Here is a 24894-nt window from a genome sequence, read left to right as displayed (position 1 = left end):
CAAAAGGGGGTGAAAGTCACCCCCAGGGAAAAAGCACACATCGGCACAATATCACTTTTTTTCTTTGACATGTAAGCTATACGCATGCCAAATTTCATGTCAATCCAAGCGGTTCTTTAAAATTTAGAGCAAAAACCGTGAAAGAATGGACTAAAATCAATTTCAATAATTGCAAATTTCTAGTACCGTTCATAGGCGTCCATTTTGGTAGTGCTTTTTTTTCTCTGGAAGATAAATAGTAGGCGTAGCAGTTTTCGTTAATCTAAATAGAAGCGTTTTGGGGCTATTTAAAAAAACTGATCCGAACATCTGTGGTCCCTCCGATGATAACCGATCTTTTAATAAATGAAAAATTCTCTTCCCAGGTGAGATTCGAACTCACGACCCTTAGATCTAATAGTAAGCTCTCTTACCACTGAGTCACAAAGGAGAGTGTATAATAAATTATATGTGTTAGTATAATCTTTTATTTGTCTGTGCCTAATTTATTGTTTAGATTTGCATTTAAGATAAGGCGTACTTATAGATACCTGATGGTAGAGGCAGAAAATATTATTGGAGAGTATCAGACGGGCTTCCGACGGGGAAGATCGACACTGGATCAAATATTCACAGTGAAACAGATCTTGAGCAAAGCATGGGAACACGATGTTGATGTTTACAACGTGTTTGTAGACTTCAAACAGGCATACGACTCAGTCAAAAGGAACATACTATACTATATTTATATTGGCTGAATTGGCAATACCACACAAGCTAATAAGACTCATTAAAGCCACAATGGATGAAACTCAGGCATGTGTACGAATACAAAACCACCGGACAGACTTTTTTAACATTTCGCAGGGACTAAAACAGGGAGATGGGCTGGCCCCAACATTGTTTAACCTGGCACTGGAGTATGCGGTTAGGCAAATGCAAACTGGACGAGGAAATCTACTGACCAACCGAACGGTTCAACTGGCCGCTTATGCTGATGATATTAATATTATGAGTAAAACATCAACAGGAGCACAGGAAACATATGCAGAGTTAAAAACACAAACAAAAATACTAGGTCTGGAAATTAACACAGAAAAAACAAAAATAATGACTCAGACGAGAAGCAATATAGTCCCAGAAAACGTTATACATGAAGATGACATTGAAACGGTTGAAAAGTTACATAACTGGAAGTAGAAATATATGCCGACGGATCAGAAGATGGAGAAATACGGAAGAGTCTAACGCAGGCAAACAGAGCTTATTTTGCCCTCTCCCATATATTTCGGTCTAAAAGTGTCCACCGAAATACAAAGATAAGAATTTATAAAACCTTAATTCGACCAACAACATGCTATGGCAGTGAAGCCTGGGTGCTGAAAGAAACATCCAAAAACAAACTCGACACATTCGAAAGGAAAGTACTTAAGAGAATACTAGGACCTGTGAGGGAAAACGGAATCTTCAGAAGTCGATACAACAACGAGCTTTATCAACTTTATAAGGAAACGCCCCTGTCAAACTTCATTAGATTACAAAGATTGCAATGGGCCGGACATGTGATAAGAATGGGAGAGGATAGGCTACCAAAACGAGCACTGAATGCTAGAATGCAAGGAAAGAGACCGGTTGGGAAGCCACGAAAGCGCTGGAAAGACACAGTAAACAGCGACGCACAAGCCCTTTCAGGAGTCCGTGTATGGAGAAGAGCAGCCACAGACAGGCAAGGGTGGAGGCAAAAAATAAAGGAGGCCAAGGCTCAATTTGGGCTGTAGTACCGTAGAAGAAGAAGAAGAAGATGGTAGGGGAGCCCAAGCGGGGATGTTGGCAGTTACTCGAGTGCGTCAGAAAATCACATGGGGAGAAACCTTGTACCCCTACCATATAATATGGACTCTTAATACAGGGGCATGCGTTGGGATAGTCCGTAAAAATCTATCCTTAGAAAAGCTCGAAAACGTCAGATGAAGGCAAGTTAAGTTTTTCTTCTTCTTTTTATTTTATGTAGGCAGTATTGCCTGTTTTTATTCAATGGTGCCTTTTATTCTGCCCTTAAATTTGAAATAAAGTATTTGAAAAACAGTCAAAAACGAACTTATATTTATGGAATCACTATCTATTTGACATCTGCAGCTTTAGGAAGTTATAGGTGTAAGTGTTTTAGTTGAACCGATAAGAAAAAGAGTTTTCGTGCCCGAGGACTATCAGGAGAAAGTTACAGGGTCCCGTGATAACCAGGCAGCAAAAGTTTGATCACGAAAATTGGTGTCCTCAACACCAAAAATGGAATATTGGAAATTGGAAAAGTGTGCTATTTTCAAACGAAATTAGGATATATAAAATCAGATGATTAACGAATCGTGTACTTAGAGGGCGAGGAAGACAAGCAGGAACAAAAGAGGAGGGGCCATGTTCTGCAAAGGAATTACGATCGGTACAAACATTATTTAATTTTCATTCAACCATCTTTAATAGCTCGCAGGTATGTTGATTTGATACTATAACCTATAATTAGGCTCCGGAGAGGTGCAATGGAAGAAAATACTTTACTTTACTCAATCAGTAGACCCATTTGTACCTTTCGGTGTTGGGTCGTTTGTAATACAATTCATTATTTACAATATTTTACAATCTTCTGAGGTGTCCTAGCTCTTAACGAACTCTCTCCATTCCTTCCTATTGGATGCCACCTGTGTTGTTTCCTGTCAAGTCTTACTCTTACTCTGCAGTATCTGCGAGATGTCACTGTTTCATTCTTTAATGAGTCTTCCTCTTCTGTTCTTCCCTATTTGTTTGGCGTCCCACATTCTTTTTACTTGTCTATTATTGTCCATCCGGGTTAGAGGTTCGAACCATGCCAATTTTTTCTCCTTGATTGAGTCGAGTATCGGTTTGATTTTGAGTCTTTCTCTTGTTTCTTCATTTCTGATTCTATCAGTTCTTTTTACTCCGATCGTTCTTCTGAGGTATTTCATCCCTGCTGCCTGAATTCTACTCTGCTGTCTTTTGATTAATATCCAATTTTCTGCTCCATATGTCACTGTAGGTCTATATATTGTTTTTTATATTGTCATCTTGGTCTTTGTTGATATTTCTTTCTTATTAAGGAATCCTCTATTTAGTGCTTGGAATAGTTTTCCTCTGTTTTCCATTCTGTTGTTAAGATCGTCCTCGATGCCTCCTTTGTTGTTGATTACTGTTCCTAAGTATTTGTATGAATTTATCTGTATTATTTTTTGTTGGTCTAGCATTCTTCTTCTTCTTAACTTAGGCGAGACTCGTTAGTCTCTGGCACTTGGTCATAAGACCTTTGTACCAAACCCTGTTCTTCTCCTTAAACTTTAATAAGTCCTGTGGCCTCAACGAAGGCCAACAGTTTTCTTATTGGTAGTTTTAGGATCTCTTCTGGTTCAAACTTCATTTGACAAACTTATAGTGAAATCCTGCCTTACATCACCTAGCACACTGCAATGGCATAGTATGTGTATGGTAGTTTCTTCTTCCATTTCGCAGTTTCTTGGTCTATCATTACTTCTATTTGATCTTCCGTCCCTTGCCGTACTTTCCGACCTTCTATTTTCACACCTCCATATATTGCTCTTTGCATTTTTCTCTCCCATCTTTCTAAAAGGTCTGTTTCTTACTTTTTGAGCACCCATGTTTCGCATGCGTATGTTACTGTAGGTCTGATAACAGTCTTATAAATTCTTATTTTTGTTTTTCTTGATACCTATTTGGATTTCAATAATGTGCGTAATGCTCCATATTTATTATTTCCTTTAGCTACTCTTGCCTTTATCTCCCCTTCTTTATGACAATTTTCATCTATTTTGGCTCCCAGATAAATAATTTCTTTGGCTCTTTTGAACGAGAATGTTTTTCTCCATCTATTTGTACTATGATGCTATTCTCTTTTTCTTTTTGGATCTCCCCCATTATTATATACTTTGTCTTTTCTTCATTTATTTTAGGTCCGAATTTTTTGGCTTCTGTTATTATGTTTTTCATTAACTTTTGTAGTTCTTTTTTGCTTGTTGCTAATAGCGACAGATTTAAACAATTAACAAACATAAAAAAATTATTGAATATTCGTGTATTGTTCCCGCAAATGCATATGTCTGCAAATTTTCATTCATTTGCATTGAAGAAAAGGTAGTCAAATTAACGTCTAAAGATTTGACCCAAACGATTGAACTAAAGAAAAGCGTTTAAAAATATAATGAAGAAATCCTAAGAAGGGTTGAAAGTAGTTGCTTTTGGCTAATGCTAATGCTAATGCTTTTGGCGCTTTCGGAACTAACTTAAATAATACGGCTCTTGTTTCGGATCATAACGAAATGATTATAATTTCAAAAATGAATAACCATTTTCAATTTCGTTGTAATTGCAGCCGCGCCATATCCCAGTCCAATCAGAGAGTGCCGCAAGCATCTCTACCGGTTTCGAAACTTATTAGTCTCTCATCAGGAGGCACATATGCTGCTCTCTCTGACCCAACAAGGACAAACCCCGACGTGCAGTCACGAATTGCAACGAATAAAATGGCAGGGATGCCCTAGCAGCAACTGTTAGCAAAAAACTAAGTTTTCAATCTAATAGCACATAAAACATCACCCAAAATATTGCTTCACATCCTACCAGACTGAAAACAATAGGAACCTTCTCTGGTTATACCTCCGAGGCTTCTACAATTTGCAAGCCATAACGGATGCTGAGACTAAGAAAGATGAGCGAATGTTACAATTTATAATTCACGTCCCATCTGCTAAGCGCGGTAAAGCTCCAACGAGAATGGTTCCCTTCGTACTCCAATCCGAGTAAACATGTAAATCAAAAATGAATAACCATTTTCAATTTCCAATGATTATAATTTGTTATTTTTATTTTAATTTTACCATGCTGTCAAGGGAAGTGAGATGCAACATGATAGATCTCCCTCGGCATTTTTAGCACCGACAACTCGTTGTCTTGCAAATTGTAGAAGTCACGAATGGTGTAACCGGAAGATCAGTTCTAATAAAGTTTTATTTTTAGTATTATTACTATTTAAAGTATAACTTTCGTTCGTATTTAGCAGATGTCACCACGGCATCCATGTCATCGTGTTATTTCGATTGTGAGCCGAGGCCGGCAACCCAAATTTTAGTGGTTCAGAGAGAATCAAATATGCGGCCTCTGAAGAAACCCTAAGAAAGGTAAGAACTAACTAAAATAATAGGCACAGCAACGAAGCACTAAAGAGCCCAAAACCTAGGAATTTTGTGCAGTAAGATGAATCGTCATCCTACTTTTTGCATTCGATTGGAGAGAGTGTCAAGTGTCAGGCAATTTTGTGAACAAAATTGATCTCCGGCAAAAAATTTTGTGCATAAGAAAATGCATTTTTAAAGTGCACCACGAAGAGATGGAAAATTAAAAATTTAGAACTCAGGAAACATTGACGGAAATGAGTTTAATTTTTATATTTGGTGGTTTTGGAGGTCACTGAACACGAATTTCATTACGGCGATGGTCTGCGAGGTACCTGGTATCCAAGGTGGAACTCGTTGCCTGAGACGATCGAATAATTTGCGGGACAATCGAAGATTAGGTCAAAAAACTGAAAAATACGTGTTCAATATTTTTTAAAAACCTATCCAATGACACTAAACACGACCCCCCACTCCACCCCCTGGAGTTGGGGTGGGGGTAACTTTAAAATCTTAAATGGAAACCCCATTTGTTATGGCAGATTTGAATTGGCTACGTAAAAATAAGCAACTTTTATTCGAGACATTTTTTCGAATTGCATATAGATTGGCGCTATAATCGGAAAAAACGATTTATCTTGATACCATAGGTAAATTATAGAAACGGTCTAATATCTCGAGAAATACACTTCCAAATAAAAAATCTAAAAATACATGTTCAATATTATTCAAAAATCTATCGAATGACACTAAACAAGACTCTCCACTCCACCCTCTGGAGGTTGGGTAGGGGTAACTTTAAAATCTTAAATGGAAACCTCCATTTTTATTGCAGATTTGGATTCCCTACGTAAAAATAAACAACTTTTATTCGAGACATTTTTTCGAATTATGGATAGGTGGCGCTATAATTGGAAACACACTATTTATATCGCCATCTATCAACAATTCTATGAAGTGTTTCGAATAAATGTTACTTATTTTTTTATGAGGAATCCAAGTCTGCAATAAAATAGGGAGGTTCCTATTTGCTTTTAAAGTTACCCCCCTCCCCCGCTTCCAGGGGGTGGAGTGGACAGTCATGTTTGATGTTATTCGATACGATCTTAGAAAATATTAAACAAGTATTTTTGGGTTTTTATTTGGAAGTGTATTCAAATCTGCAATAATAAATGGGGTTTATATTTAAGATTTTAAAGTTACCTCCACCCCACCTCCAGGAGGTGGAGTGTGGGGTCGTGTTTAGTATCATTCGATAGATTTTTGAAAAAGATTGAACCAAGAATTTTTCAGTTTTTCCCGCGAATTCAGATCGTCCCGCGAATTATTCGATCGTCCTAGGCGACGATTTCCACTCTGGGCACTGGGTACCTCGGAGACCATCACCGTCGTGAAATTCGTTTTCAGTGACCTCCAAAACCCCAAGTATGAAAATTGAACTCATTTCCGTCAATATTTCCTGAGTTCTAAATTTTTCATTTTCCATCTCTTCGAGATGCACTTTGAAAATGCATTTTCTCATGCACAAAATTTTTTGCCGGAGATCAATTTAGTTCACAAAATTGCCTGACATTCTATCGAATCGAATGCACAGAGTTGCATGACGATTCATCTTACTGCACAAAATTCTTAGGTTTAATGCTTTGTTGCCTTGCCTATAAGACGGCTCTTGTTTCTCTTCAAAACGAAATGATTATTTATTAAGAAAAATATAACTTTTTGGAAAACCACTTACCTACATACTCGTATGGCATCCCCATTAACTTGGGTTATCGTATAAAGTTTATCACAGTTGTGCATACTCCATATTATCGCAGTTCCATCAACAGAAGAACTCGCTAATAAAGAACCCTGCGGTGAGACCCTTACGCATGTGACTTGATATTTGTGAGCTCTTAACGGAGATGATGCTCTTTCTTCGTAGCCCGATCCAACTTTCCAGTCCCACACTCGTACTGTTTTATCGCTGGAAAAAAATAGTAACACATCAGTAAAACATTAAAGAAGACTTTTCCGCTTGTCAATGGCAACGAAAAGTTGACGTTTATTGAGTACCGTCACTTTATCGCTCTAGCGCGTAAAGTTTGATTTTACGCTCGTCGTCCGTAGCAACCGTACAACCATACAATACAAACACACTAAACATTCAAACTGAAATATACAAGGTGTCCCAAAAGTAGTGGAACGGTCAAATATTTCGCGAACTAAAGATCGGATCGAAAAACTGAAAAATACGTGTTCAATCATTTTCAAAAATGTATCCAATGACACCAAACACTAACCCCCACTACACCCCCTGGAGGTGGGAACTTTAAAATCTCAAATGGAAACCCCAGTTTTTCTTGCAGATTTTAATTTGTTACGTAAAAGTAAGCAACTTTTATTCAAGACATTTTTTCGCACTGAGTATAGATGGCGCTATAATTGGGAAAAACGATTTATTCTGATACCATAGGTAAATTATAGAAACGGTCTAATATCTCACGAAATACACTTCCAAATGAGAAAGTAAAAAACAGATTTTTAATCTTTTTCGCAAACCTATAGAATAACACCAACCATGACCCTCCAAGCCACCCCTGGAGGTGGGGTGGGGGGTAACTTTAAAATCTTAAATAGCAACCCCCACTTTTTATTACAGATTCGGATCCGCCATGAAAAATTAAGCAACATTTATTCGAAACATGTTTTAAAATTTCTGATAGATGGAGCTTTAATTAGAAAAATACGATTTATTAGCGCCATCTATCAGAAGTTTTAAAAAATGTTTCAAATAAATGTTGCTTAATTTTTTATGACGAATCCGAATCTGCAATAAAAAGTGGGGGTTGCTATTTAAGATTTTAAAGTTAACCCCCACCCCACCTCCAAGGGGTGGGTTGGAGGGTAATGTTTGGTGTTATTCGATAGGTTTTCGAAAAAGATTAAAAACATGTTTTTTGGTTTCTCATTTGGAAGTGTATTTCGTGAGATATTAGACCGTTTCTATATAATTTACCTATGGTATCAGGATAAATGGTTTTTCCCAATAATAGCGCCATCTATCCACAGTTCGAAAAAATGTTTTGAATAAAAGTTGCCTACTTTTACGCAACGAATCCAAATTTGCAAGAAAAACTGGGGATTTACATTTGAGATTTTTAAGTTACCCCCCACCCCTCCTCCAGGGGGTGTAGTGGGGATTGGTGTTTGGTGTCATTGGATACATTTTTGAAAATTATTGAACACGTATTTTTCAGTTTTTCGATCCGATGTTTAGTTCGCGAAATATTCGACAGTTCCCCTACTTTTGGGACACCCTATATAAAAGTTAATGTTATGACATTATAATGGCAGATATAAAATAGTTACAATAAAGTTAATGATTTAAAATTACATAGTTTCATTTTATCTCTCTTCACTACGCGTCGAGCGGTAACTCTAATATTCTACAAACAGGCCCATGTAAAAAAATGGACGGGTCATATGAACTACCAAGTGACGTATATAGGACGATATAAGTCGAGGGCTGCAATCCCTTCTCTTTTCGTGGTCCGGGGGGTGATTTGAAACAATATAAAATTAATTTATTTTGAAAATATTTTATGCATAGATAATATTTTTTTACATGTCGTACATTTTCGGTGGTCCAAAGGTTTGTAGGGTAAAAAACTCAAGGAAAAATCCATAGAACGAAATGTAAATTCATGACGATATTTTTTTATACGGCATTTAGATAGTTTATTTGTACTTAATGCAATAATTTATAAATATGCCGTACAAATCTGAAAGTTCACATTGATAAAAAAGTAATAAAAATATTAAATAAATATAATTTACATTATATAATGGTGAAAATGGAAGAAATAAATTCATTGTTTCGTAAACCAGCGACTATAAGGAAAAATCCTGAAACAGGTCGAGGTCGATTTTATTTTTAAATTATGATATTTATGCATATATATCATACAAGTGACGTTATCCATCTGGGAGAGATGACGTAATCGATGACTTTTTAAGATAAGTATAGGGGTCGTGTGCTACCTTATTTGAAAAGTCATTCAATTCTCTATTCAGTGATATAAACATTTACATATATTTAACAGGGTGTCCAAAAAAATTTTTTTTAATTAAATTATTTGACAAAAAAAGAAGAATTTATGTATTTTATTTAATTCAAAATATATTTTACTGCTGTCAGAAATCAGACAAAAATGTTTATATCACAAATAAATATTGCTTTTTGCCTAAATTGCTGGCTTGAACATTGAGTATAATCGAAAAGCAATGTTTATTTCTGAAATAACTATCTTTTTCTGTTTTCGGGCAACAGTAAAATGTATTCTGAGTTAAAGAAATTGCATACATTTTTTTTTGTCAAATAATTTAATTGGAAAATTAGTTTTGGACACCCTGTACAAATAATTATGTAAGCGTTTATATTACTGAATAGAGAATTAAATGACCTTTCAAATGAGGAAGAATACGACCCCAATTCTCATTTAAAAAAATCATCGATTACGTCATCATCCCAGATGGATGATGTCATTAGTATGATATATATGCCAAATATCATAATTTAAAAATAAAAATCGACCTGTTTTGGGATTTTTTCTTAAAGTCGCCGGTTTACGAAATAACGAATTTATTCCTTTCATTTGCACCATACTCTATATCGCTTACGGAGCGACGTTCTGTTACGACGTTTAGCATTAAAATGTACGGCATCATTTTTTCCTAATTTATTTATCCTAATACTATTTAAAATAAGAGGAAAATGTAGAAAATTGCTATATTTTATTAATCTATGAATATTTAAACTTTTGCAATAATTAAAAAAAAAATTTAACCCCCTCCGTGGCTCAGTGGTAAGAGCGCCTACCTTTGGATCGAAAAAATTCGAAAGGTTGTGGGTTCGAATCTCACCAGGGTCAGAAATTTTTCATTTATTATAAATTAATAAATGAATATAATTTCTGTCCTTGTGGGATCGGTACTCACCGGAGGGACCGCAGACGTTCGGATACAATTAGCGTCTCTTTGCAAAGACAATGACGTCGACTTTGCAAAGTAACAAGACACTTACTCAACACACACACTACACATGACACTAGGTACATAACTGTTCAAAATTACCGTACCTACCATGCCAATGGCCATTAATTGTCAAGGCATTAGCTAAATAATAAAAAATTTGTTTTTGTATTTTTCAAATTTTTTTTAGAAGAGTTTCTTTTGAACGGCAATACTATATAACAATTGTATTTTACAATATCATGTTAAAAAAAGTTGCTGTACACATTCAAATGATTTTACAGTTTTATAAATTACAAATGAACAATAATTTTTTGACAGCAGTATTCTAATAGTACTTTTGAGTGCTAGATTATGTTTTGGAACCGAAGCCGTACTTTTTCAAATCACCTCCCTGACCACGGAAAGAAAGGGGATTACAACCCTCGATTTTTCCCCTTGTCGCATGATAATGGATTAGAAGCTGTATTAAAACATGATGAAACTGATGCCGTACAGAATGCAATCACCAAATTTGCCCTGAAAGTTGCCAAAAAATCAAAAAAATTTACCAACTTTGTGGCGCACCATTTTTTTACGACACTGCGCGCTTTCTTATTATTTCTCATGGGTCTATCGATGGTAAAAATGCCGTACAAAAATATATGACCAAAATGTACTCACTCTACCTGCACCTTTGAATTCTCACCATCACTCAGTTGGACAGCTTACAAGTGACGGCATAGAGCTGAATCTTATTATTTTATGCTCTTATATCGTCCTGTATACGTCACCTGGTGGTTCATATGACCCATCCATTTTTGACATGGACCTGTAGTCTATTACTTTCAGGCAATAATGTATCACTTTTCGCTCTTAATACATAAATAATATATGTTTGTAATTATTAAAATTTAATGTATATCAGTTAAAATTAGGAGTGTCTATGAAAATAAAAAAAAAATTTGAGCTGGCCAATTGGTTCAAACCAAGGTCATAAATCTAAACACACACACACACACACACACACACACACACACACACACACACACACACACACACACACACACACACACACACACACACACACACACACACACACACACACACACACACACACACACACACACACACACACACACACACACACACACACACACACACACACACACACACACACACACACACACACACACACACACACACACACACACACACACACACACACACACACACACACACACACACACACACACACACACACACACACACACACACACACACACACACACACACACACACACACACACACACACACACACACACACACACACACACACACACACACACACACACACACACACACACACACACACACACACACACACACACACACACACACACACACACACACACACACACACACACACACACACACACACACACACACACACACACACACACACACACACACACACACACACACACACACACACACACACACACACACACACACACACACACACACACACACACACACACACACACACACACACACACACACACACACACACACACACACACACACACACACACACACACACACACACACACACACACACACACACACACACACACACACACACACACACACACACACACACACACACACACACACACACACACACACACACACACACACACACACACACACACACACACACACACACACACACACACACACACACACACACACACACACACACACACACACACACACACACACACACACACACACACACACACACACACACACACACACACACACACACACACACACACACACACACACACACACACACACACACACACACACACACACACACACACACACACACACACACACACACACACACACACACACACACACACACACACACACACACACACACACACACACACACACACACACACACACACACACACACACACACACACACACACACACACACACACACACACACACACACACACACACACACACACACACACACACACACACACACACACACACACACACACACACACACACACACACACACACACACACACACACACACACACACACACACACACACACACACACACACACACACACACACACACACACACACACACACACACACACACACACACACACACACACACACACACACACACACACACACACACACACACACACACACACACACACACACACACACACACACACACACACACACACACACACACACACACACACACACACACACACACACACACACACACACACACACACACACACACACACACACACACACACACACACACACACACACACACACACACACACACACACACACACACACACACACACACACACACACACACACACACACACACACACACACACACACACACACACACACACACACACACACACACACACACACACACACACACACACACACACACACACACACACACACACACACACACACACACACACACACACACACACACACACACACACACACACACACACACACACACACACACACACACACATACATAAATAACTATTAACGTCTATCTATCTATCAGCGAGGTTCCTACAGCCTCTGCCGCTTCTCGCATTTCGACCGCCATCGTTTTCTGTCCATCCTTTCGTCTTCTTTGATGGCTCTCTCTTTCATGATGTGCCGTACATTTTCTTCCCAGGCAACTGAAGGTCTTCCCCTTCTTCTTCTTTGGTGTGGTATGTAATTTAAAGCTTTCTTTTGCCATCTATCTTCATTCGTGTCACGTGACCATACCACACTAGTTGTCTAGTTTCAATTTTACCTACACTGGAATATACAGTATGTGTCCTCCTTTTATCTTCATTCCTGATGTGATCTTTTTTAGATATACCACACGCTCTCCTTAGATAATCCATTTCTACTACTTCTATTCTTTTCCTATCTTTTTTTGTCATCTGCCAAACTTCTGCCCCATAAGTCATAATAGGCTCTACCAAGGTACGATAGATTGTCAATTTCGTTTCTTGCCTTATATCTTTAGACCACAGAGTAGAGAGCTCAGAATGTTTACCGCTTTTTTGCCCTGCTGCGTTCTCTTTTCGATGTCTCTTTTGGTAGTGCCTTCTTTAGATATTATAGATCCGAGATATTTATATTCATTACATCTTTTCGTGGTTCTAATTTCTAACTCTGGATCTTCTTCATCATCCCCTATTTTAAGATACTCTATCTTTGACATATTCATATTGAGGCCCCATTTTTAATATTCTTTCTTTAGTTTTCTAAACATGTAGTCCATGTCTTCCTCATCATTCGCTACGACTACCTAATCATATGCAAAAAACAAAGTTGTTAGACATTTACCACTGCCTATGTCTATTCCCATTCCGGATACTTGTTTCCTCCACTGCTCTAGCGATGATTGAATATATATTTTAAATAAAGTCGGAGACAGACAACATCCTTGTTTAAGCCCCTTTGATATAGGGAATGATTCAGATATAAAGTTTCCTTGTTTAACGACACTTCTTGCATTTTTGTATATATTTGCGATAGCATCCACATACTCTCTACTGAGACCTACCTTCGTCAATGTTGAAACAGTTTTTTCAAAGGTACCGTATCGTATGCCTTCTCCAAATCTACAAACAATAGGTGGGTAGATAGATTCCTTGCCTTCCGTTTTTCTATTACCTGCTGTAGAACGAATATATTATCAGTGCACGATCTTCCTGCTAACTATTAACGTTATTGTAATAATATGCGAGGAAATAAAGCACTACAATCGCCTAAACCTCTAACGTTTTTAATGTAAGACGGATCGTTATGAAACCTTTTGCATTCGATTCGGGAGAGCTTTAGGAAAAAAGTTGATCTATTGGTATGAGGGAAAATTGAAAATTGCATTGTTATAGGGGGAAAATGCATTTTCCAAAGTGCATCTCAAAGGATTCAAAAAATAAAAATTCACAACTTGGAAAATATTTTGAAAATGAGTTCAATTTTCATACTCGGTTTTTGAGGTCTCTGAACAGGAATAATATTGTGTTTGCGACGTTTTAAGAGGTACCTGGTGCCCGGTATCCCAGTATTCACAGCATCTCCTGGAGTTCCATGAAGATTCATTATGAAAATCGTTTAAATTTGTTATCCCGAGACTTTTGATGACGTTGAACACCAATATTTGTTCGGAAATACTGTACTAGATACCTGGTGCCCGGTATCTACGTTATTTCCTGGAGTTTTATGAAACTTCGTTATGAAAATAGTTGAAATTTATTATTTAGGGGTTTTTGAGGTCACTGAACAAGAATATTGCAAGACGCGAATATTTAAAGAGTAACTACTTAGAGTTTTAAACATATGCTCGAGGTTCTGATATCTTTATACTAAAAAAATTATTATTAGTACTAAAAAAATTTTGTAATATTTTTTTTTCACAATTTGGGCTCTGAATTAAAATAACTTATTGTTAATGTTAGTCACTGTTGAATTTTATTACAAATTTCCAGAAAACTCCAGGAAGCGACGCAGATACCCACCAGGTACCTACTAAAACCCTCAAACCACTCAAAACCCCCGAGGTACTAAACTATTAGATACAACTATTTTCATAACGAACTTTCATAAAACTCCAAGAGACGACGTTCATACAGGGATACCGGGCACCAGTAGGCGAATTCTATAATTTTCGTTATTACCGCGAAAGCTAAGCTAAACGATAGCGAAGTTGATTTATGTTTATATTCTATAAGGTTAGTTTTCGCTTTGGCTTCGTTATCATAGCGGCATACGATAATATACGAGTTTAAACGATCTATGAATAAATAATTACGGCAACATTGCAAATATATGTGCAGGAAGTAAAAAAGAAGAAGTAAAGAAAGAAGAAGAGTAACTAGAGAGTTACATGACGTACCTATATAACCTTATAATCACAAGTTTGATTAAATTTTTATTATATTTTAATAAAAATGTTGCCGGTGCAATTTGTTCTATATGGAGAAGGAGAACTCGAGCGAAGAAACCATCTGCGATCTGCGGTTAACGCCAGAGGAAAGCAGGTTCCTTCGAGATAGAAGTGGAAGTGACCCATTTGGTTTAACAGATATAAGGTTTATTGATATTTTTCGCTTAAGCAAAGAACTAGTTTGATTCCTTTTTGATGAGCTACAGGAACTTACGGAAGATTGGGAAGGTGGTGTAAGAGCATCACTAATTCATAATTCATTATCAACAAAACAAAGAACACAGAATTCTTGTGAAATCAACACAACAACGAACAACCTGCTTACCGCCTGCGCTTGTTTACCACGTGAAAATGATCGACCAATCACTATCGAAAGCGAAACGAAACGCAAGTCAAAAGTTATCGCTTTCGCTTTGTAATCGGCTTCGTGATCTGCTTCTCCGATTCTTCCCGAATGAGCTTACAGAATAGCAAACCGTCGGATAACGAACGTAATTGTTTCGCGTTGATCTTATAGAATCGGTCCACAGGTAGGTACCTCTTACAGCTTCGACGACCCAATATTCAGCGACTCAGCGACCTCAAAAACCTCCCTAGTATGAAAATTAAACTCATTTCCATGATTATTTCCCAGTTGTGAATTTTTAATGTTGTTCTGAAGCTATTTTCTTGTGGTATTTTTGTAATTAACTAGTTTTGATGGGAAATAAGACACAATTTGACTAAAAAAAATGATTTTAAATAAATATTGGCAATATCATTTCAAAGTCTTCTACTTTAAAATGTATAATATATGTCTAAATTGCCGATTGAAATGAGTCAGATTAAATAATTTATTAGAAGAATTTTTTACTAAGCAACAACATTTTTGGGCGATTTGGACGTCGAAACGTTAAATAAAATCATTTTTTTTAGTAAAATTGCGGCTTATTTCCCATCAAAACTAGTTGATTGTGAATTTTTATTTTTTGAACATGCATTTTCCGATTACAACAATGCAATTTTTATTTGTCTCTCATGCCAACTATTCAAATTTTTTTTTGAAAATCTCCCAAATCGATTGCAAAAAGTTTTATAACGATCTCTCTTACTTTAGAGAAATGATTTATTTCCTCACCTTTAAGTGTTATTTAATATAAAAAAAGATATGATAATAATAAAAGAAAAAGGGTATGGCACATCAGTTACAAAAATACCGAAAAATAGAAAATATTTTAGAGAAAAACAAGAACTCCAAATACAAAGACAAACAACAAATACTCCAGATAAAAGATAAAAATGGAATGGCTAGAAACGCAAAAATCAGATAATAAAAAAATATTTTTTTTATAAAAAAAATCTTCTTCTTCTTCTGGAATCATAACCCTGGATGTGTCTTGCCTATCTGGCTATGTCCTTCCATTCAGATCTCTCTTGTGCCCTTCTCCTTCATTGTCTTATATTCATGGTTTTCAGGTCGTCTTCCACGTCATCCAACTGTCTCGTCCTGGGCCTTCCTTTTTTCTCCTTCCTACCGGCTTCCACTGTAATATCTTCTTCGTCGTTTTCATATCTTCTTGTCGCTGAACATGTCCCAGCCATGACAGTCTTTGACTTGACAAATCTTAGAATATCATATCCTTCATTCAGTTCATTGACCTTGTCGTTTTTAATGCCCGCATTTTAATGGGGCCTGGAGAGATTCACCAAAAAATTAAAAAAAAATTTTTTTTTTATTGCAATAAACAAATAAATTTTCAAAATTCTTTCATTTACGAACAGGAAATGATAAATGAGATTTTCAAGCGACTTCAACTGTCACAAGTAGGTACATCTCCGTCATCTCCTATAGAAAACGACAATGTCAATAACTCTTTTCCTAGCGATATAGGCCAAAACGTTTAAATCTGGAATTTTAACAATATTTTATAAATAATCGACTTAGGTTTGGATCCCGCGTATGAAAAAAAATTTGATTAATAGCAAGCTGAAAATTTGTTAATAGCTTAAGGGTGTCTAGTCGGATAAAATTTGATATATGGGAAGACTGGAACAGGTTAAAAATTTGGAACGGTCAGATCACGAAAACGGCACATTTATTTTGTCCGACAGAACAGACTTAAACTCTCCGAACATAGATTAAACTCTCATGCAAAAATCAGACTGCTATTTATCACCTGTCATAATTTCTGTCATTTGACATATTCTACATGTTCCACTCATTAAAACGCCCATTTGGTGATAAATAGCAGTCTGATTTTTGCATGAGAGTTTAAGTTCTGTTCGGAGAGTTTAAGTCTGATCTGTCGGACAAAATAAATGTACCGTTTTCGTGGTCTGACCGTTCCAAATTTTTAACCTGTTCCACAATTAAAACTGCCCCTGTTCCAGTGTTCCCATATATCAAAGTTTGTCCGACGAGACACCCTTAAACTATTAACAAATTTCCAGCTTGCTATTAATCAACTTTTTTTCCATACGCGGGATCCAGACCTAACTGATTAAATTATATATTAATAAAATTAGTGAATGTGTTACACAATTGGATAATAATAAAACCAGACACTTGCAAAGTGCAGTTTTTTATAAAATGAAAGCTAATGGGGAAAACTTCTTCGCGAGTGGATAAATGTAGCCGTTTTAATTGTTACGTTTGTAAACTGATTTCCACGAAAATTATTGTTCTTATAACTTTCGATGGTTATAATGACTGGAAAAATATCAATAAGACAGTTATTCAACATGAGCGATCTCCTGAACATATTTCATCAATTAATACGTTAGTCAAGAGAAGTAGTACAGCTGGACAAATTGTAACATTAATGGAAAAAAGTTATTTAGAAGAAAAGGAACATTGGAGAAATGTTCTTCAACGACTAATAGCAACCATTAAATTTTTATCCAAGAACGGTTTATCCTTTTATGGCTCAACAACCAAATTATTTACAAAAGGAAATGACATAGGTATATACAGTGTGTCACATTTAAGATGAAGACATCCCAATATTTTGGCTATCAAAATAAATACAGATTTGAAGTTTTGCAGTCATACAAGTTGAAGGTTCACATTTTTTAAGATACTCAACTGAAATTAAAATTTTAATCGCGGTCTACTGAGAATCCAAAAACAGAGTAAATTTTCTATATTTTGCTTCACGTTAGAGATATCGGAAAAAGTTATTTGAAAAAACTTCCAAGTCTTATTCTAACCCCACATAACAACTTGTATGACAAAATTCGCATTTTTAGTTTTTCATTATTTGTAATCAGGACCCTAAAACCTTAAATTGGCTGGTCCGGAGATTAGAGCCCTGACTGCAAATACTGAAAAAACTAAAAGTGCGAATTTTGTCATGCAAGTTGTTATGTGGGGTTAGAATAAGATTTGGAAGTATTTTCAAATAACTTTTTCCGATATTGTAACGTGAAGCAAAATACAGAAAATTTACCCTGTTTTGGATTGGCAGTAGGCCGCGATTAAAATTTAAATTTCAGTTGATTATCTTAAAAAATATGAACTTTTTGCAAGTATGACTGTGCAAAACTTTAAATCTGTATTTATTTTGATAGGTGAAATATAGAGCTGTCTTCATCTTAAATACGACAAACTGTAATTAATAGTATAGATATTTATTATATAACTGTTAAAAATACAATTTTAAGGCACGCATGTGAAGATTTGCAGAATGAGCCAAGCGAATTCTGCATGAGCTTTTACCCAAGTGAATTTTAATTCGTATTGACGTTTTCTTAATTTATGAATTTTTAATTTAAATTTTCTAATAAATGGATTTATATCAGTATCCACCACATTAATTGGGTTAGCGATGCATTTAAGAACCGATAATGAGTCACTAAAAAGATGTATTTTTTTAACTTGTTTTTTTTTTCGATATATTCGCAGGCTTTAATGATACCAATCGTTTCTACAGAAAAAATGGAAGTACTGTTATTTAGTTTTCTTGAACATTTGTTGATGGTATATAGTATGCACCCCCGTACCGTCATTTTGTTTTGATGCGTCGGTATATATTCCCAGAAAATCTGGCAGATTTGCTATGCAGGCGCTTAGAGTATTTTTATTCATCAACAAATTTTCATGGTATACAGGAATATTAATTGCTATTGGTTCCAACCTATCAAAGAATTCAGATTTATCGACTGAAATAGGTCTTTTTAAAGCACTATTGTGAGGACTTTTATTTCTAAAAGCCATACATAATGGAGGAGAGGGTTTTTAACCAATATTTGTTTGTTAAATCGTGGTTATTTAATAAAGCTATTTTATGTAACAGAGTAGGATTTTTAAAAGAAGACTTAATAATAAATTTAATAAAAATTTTATTTTTAATTCAGTTGCAATGCGAAGGCAAAACAATCTTACATTTCAATTAGAATCCGGAGCGCAGTCCAGTCCCTTGAATCGCGATTTTCGGCTCTTATTGGAGCCTCATGAGCCTCCATGATGGATGGAGAACAAGCCTACATTCTTTCCGATGAGGCTCCAATAAGAGCCGAAAATCGCGATTCAAGGGACTGGACTGCGCTCCGTATTCTAATTGAAAAGTAAGATTGTTTTGCCTTCGCATTGCAACTGAATTAAAAATAAAAATTTTATTTTATTTTTATATTGGTCCTTACTCCTTCGAGTAACTAGGTCCATTTTCTGTTGGAATTTACCAGCTGAACGGGGTCATGAATTGTAAGTTTTTTTAATTCCCACTTGTCTTCTTCGCTTCAGCATCCATTTGGCTTGCAAATTTTAGAAGCCTTGAAGGTGTTATCAAGGAAATGGATCAATAAGTTTTTGATTTAAAAATCTTTTAGTAATATTTTAATATTTTCTAAATATTATTAATAATGCTATTAGGATCGAAAACTTCATCTAATAATAAATTCTTCTGACAACGACCTAACATCTTAACAACTGAATTTATTTGAATTGACATATAATATTACATTTTCTTTCGTACATAAAATTTAAAAATCGGAGGTCCTACATTGCTTCTTTTTGACCTACTGTTTGTACTTTATCTTGTATTCGTATATTATTACTATTTTTATCAAAGAACTTAGGATATTCTGCTGAGCACCGCACCTTTTATTTATTAAAATCCATTTATGTGATTGGTGTTGGTAACTTTAAATAAAGTTAGGGAAGACATTTTTTCATCTAATCTATAATTAATAGTTGAGCTTATTTATGTCCTTATTTATTTCCATTGCTACGGCAAATAATAGTATAACTGCAAATTCTATATAATTTCAATTTATCTGTTTGAATGAGTGATTCCTTGTAATTTATCATTTTATGATATAAAGTTATGGTTATAATAAATTAGTAAATAATATCAAGTTAATACATTTGGTTGATTTACTTATATTTAAAAATTGCTGGTTTGGATATATTGTATTCTGAAGAATATTGTTCTTTTACCGCTTTGAAGATTTGAGCTTTTATAATTTTTGGTTCTAATTTATTCAAACTAACTATATTCTTTCAGTCCTTCTTTTTCACCAGAAACGATCTTCTCCCGACTATCCCTACATCATCATTTCTTCATCTTCCTCTGATTTCTCCTATTCACTTAGTCTTTTGTCAACATTTGGATTTCTATTACCTTTGTTACATGTATGTCTTTTAGTACCTGAATATTTATGTTCTAACCATAAAAGTTTTACTGACCTTTATAAATCATGCTTATCTTTGAATTAATTTAGTTCGAAATTTCTTCTGATTCTCTCAGTGTTATCTTGTTCTTGTTCTGAACAACACACATTTCTAGGTATTCTTACAAAATGTATCCTTTATCAAATTAATTCATTATCCATCTCCCACATCTATTAGTTAGGGCAAGTATAATTTTCTTCTTCAAGTGCCATCTCCGCGCCGAAAGTCGGCTCTCATCATAGCTATTCGAACTTTAGAGACGGCTGCCCTGAAAAGTTCATTTGATATACATCTGTACTATTCTCTCAGGTTGAGCGGCCATGATATTTTACGTGTCCCTATGCTTCTTTTTCCTTGGGTCTTTCCCTGCAGAAAGAGTTGGAACCAGCTGTATATCTCTCCGCGTGTAACATATCCAAGATATTCCAATTTTATGCCCTTTCAATCCTCAAAACACCCCGCCGAATCTGTTTGCATCAATTTAGTGCAGAAAATCGTCAAAATTCCAGAAGATGACTTGCCTCAGCTATAACCCGGAGAACCAAGTGCTCCGGTGATTAGATCTGATGACGTATTCGTGTTCGGTGACTCCAAAAGCTTCCGAGCAATCTGTTTGCAACAACTTAGCGCCCAAAACCCTTGAAACTCCAGATAACGTGCCTTAGAAGTAACTCTGGTCACCAGGGGTTCCGGAGGTCGATTCTGATGGCGTATTTATGTTCAGCGACCTCAAAAACCCTCCGAATAAAAAAGTCTCGGCCTTAATAATCTGATTTTGATATATTTATGCACTTTTGGATGAGTTTTATGCACGATAAATGCAATTATACATTTCCACCCATTTCTCTATTCTTAACTTTTTTCCTGACGTCATTCCGAACACAATGCAAAAAGTCTGTAGGTCTACTTAAAAATCGATTTATGTTTTCTTCACTGCCTGGTCTAAACAAAAATGCTCAATCAATCAATATACCACTAGCCGAAATAATAAAATAATACATGATGATTAATAAAAAAAATATATCGAGTGAAAAACGAAAAGCAAATAATAAATAAAAACAAAGAGGAGAACGGGTAAACATAAACAGTTGATAATATTATTTTTTTGCTTTATTCTGGCCTTGGTTTAGAACCTTTAGCCACGATAATATTATTTGTGTGTCAATGCATTTCAAAAGGGATAAAAATTAAAAACATTAATAAATTTTCAATAATAATATTTCTAAATTAAAAAAAAACTGACAATTAAAATATTCACTACAGGCCTAATACACATATCAAAATATTCTAGGGGACAAAAACAAACCGCGAGATTACAAGGATTCCAAATAACTCATTTCAATTAAAAAAAAAGTTATAAGCAAATGTCCTGAATATAATTTTTTTTTAGAATTGTCGCAATATCTCTTAAAATTAAAAGAGAACTAAAAAGTCAAAAAATGGTAACAAAACAAAAATAAAAACTAATCTGTGGCCCCTCAACTCCCAACAAAGTATTCTTTAGGTTAATTTAGTACAATGTATGACCTTCACGGTTGCTGGTTTCTGCCCTACATTTGTTATGATCTCTTATCTTACAACTCATGATCAGCTAGTTAGTGTCTTGCTGCGGTGTTCTGCTCCACTCTATTGAAAGACTGTCAAACAGTGACCGTCTTGTATTGAACGCAATATTTTGTTGTAAAATGCATCTCCCCAAAATCTCCCATACATGCTCAATTGGGGTTAAATCTGGCGATTGTGCAGGCCATAATAAGACTCCAATTTGATTATCTTCAAGGAATATTTGTAAGACCCTGGCAGGACGCGCATTGTCGTTCATTAATTGAAATTGGGAACCAGCTTGTTATGCAAAGGATACAAGAGGTTCGAGAATAATAAATATGTCGCTAGTCTATTGCATCTAGAAACCATTTCAGACAAACGAGATTTGTTTTTCCACTAAGAGTCATGCCACCCCATACCATTATACTACCGCCTTGCTGTCTATAAACCTCTTTTACGGTGACCAATCGTTCAGCATTGACAGATCATCTCCAAATTCTTGTCCGTCTCGCATCTGGTGCAAATCCAAATCGGGACTCATCTGTGAACAAAGTAGATGCCCACTCACCTCCAACCCAATTTGGCTGTTCTTGCAGCTACTGAAGTCGATGAGCGCGATTTCCTCTGGATAACACAGGTGCTCTCACAGATCGACGAGCATTTAAACCTACTTTATGCAGTTTACTTCTAATAATTTGGCAACTTACAAACACCTGCTATGTCTCCTGCAGCCTTATTTATAACTGTGATGCACTCAGAGTGAGATCTCGCAAAGCCTGCATCCTAAGAAAACGGTCTTTAATCTGGTTAATTATCCTTTTCTGCATGGCGTTCAGCAACGTCACCAGTTTCATGAAACACTAACCAAAAACAATTAATGGCATTACTGTTCGTGTGAAGGACCTGAGCAAGGTCTCTTTGACTTCTACCAGGTCTAAGCATCCCAATAGCATGACACTGCACTTCGAGATTTAAAATGATGTCTCTACATTATTGGCAATTGCAATACTAAATGAAAATTCACATAGACATCGAAAATCAAGAACCAATAAGGAAATATTACTTCTTACCTTATAGACAAAAACGCATACCGAAGTTTTGTTAAATTTTTTATAGCTGTTCTTCTCAGAATTACCGACCATCTTGGTACAATAATCATAAAAACAACAAAAAATATTAAAATCATAAATTTATTTTTATATTTGCAGCTAACTTTGATTTAAAACTTTTAATATAGGTGTCTCTTAAATTAGTAAAATGGGTCTTATTTGACGTTAGTAAAATGGAGGAATGTCAGTTTATTGGCCGAATAACTTTATTCATAGAATAAACTACTATTTGTCGTTGGTAAAACCGGCCATAAATTATTACCGAGGGCCGAAAGTCCCTTAGAATAAATAAAAAGTTTATTTTAAATGAGATATTTGAAATTAAAAATCACATTAAATTTTCCCTGAGTTTTTCACCCCTGTAACTTATTGAAATAAACATTATAGAAATTCTCAGGGATTTTCGACCCTCGCCAATAACGTAATCGTTCATTCTGCTTTTAAATTTTTCAAAAAGACTTGTTAGTTTTCCCAGGATTCGAAAAAAATAAATCCCATTTGAATAGCATTGAAACAGAAACTACGTTCCGATCCCCTTATCGCCATATAGCCTCCTTCTCGCACTACTTTGGTTAACAGAATTTGTAGTTCTTCTTCACTGCCAGCAATTAGTATTCTTTCATTGGCATACCTGATTCGTACGTTATTCACATACGTTATTCACGATTTTTCCATTGACTTTTATTCCATCCTGTGCTTCATCATATGCACCCATATTTTTCATTTCTTTCTAAAATTTGTGCTGTTACTTTCATTTCTTCAAGCGTTTGTATTCTATCTAATGTATTCATTTTTTCCTCGGTCTGCCTTTTTTCTTTTTTGGGGTTTTTCTTGTTTCGCGAATTTTTCTCGTTAGTCTACTGGGTTTCATTCTCATCAGACGTCCATAAGAGTTTAATTGTCTCGTCATTATTTTGTTCATTTTATATTGGTTCTTCTTCTTCTCCTACGGCACTACAGCCCAAATTGAGCCTTGGCCTCCTTTATTTTTTGCCCTCAACCTTGCTTGACCGTGGCTGCTCTTCTCCATACACGGACTCCATTTTATATTGGTTACTGTTTAGTTATTGTCTCATCTCTTATTTTATCTCATTTGGTCTTTCCGACTACAGCTCCTAGATGTCTCATTTCCATTGCGTTTATCCTAGTGTTATGCTTTTACTGCAAAGTCCAATTCTCACTCGTATACAGGGTAATCAATTTCTGTGACAAAATCCAATATATCTGTTATATGAAAAAGGAGGTGTTAATAAAAGTTATAGACACCTTTAATGCACATTTTAAAATTAGTGAGGAATATACAAAGTCCTCCATTACCAAATCCACCATAAGCAAAGTTATGGTTTTTTAAATAGAATACCCTGTATTTTATTTAAAATCTGGTTTTTCTACATTT

At 35.7% G+C, this 24894-nt stretch overlaps 1 protein-coding gene across 2 annotated transcripts in view; it reads right to left on the bottom strand.

Annotated features, from left to right (window-relative positions):
- The window catches only part of LOC126890402 (WD repeat, SAM and U-box domain-containing protein 1-like), a 205759-nt gene that overhangs the window by 144879 nt on the left and 35986 nt on the right, over positions 1-24894 (bottom strand). For both annotated transcript variants that reach the window (XM_050659298.1, XM_050659299.1), the window contains exon 3: positions 6907-7137. In XM_050659298.1, coding sequence (XP_050515255.1) covers positions 6907-7137 — 231 coding nt within the window. The remainder of the gene's footprint in view (positions 1-6906; positions 7138-24894) is intronic.

Source organism: Diabrotica virgifera, chromosome 8 (assembly GCF_917563875.1).
Source record: "Diabrotica virgifera virgifera chromosome 8, PGI_DIABVI_V3a".
Lineage (NCBI taxonomy): Eukaryota > Metazoa > Arthropoda > Insecta > Coleoptera > Chrysomelidae > Diabrotica > Diabrotica virgifera.
This window is presented reverse-complemented; position numbering and strand designations above follow the sequence as displayed.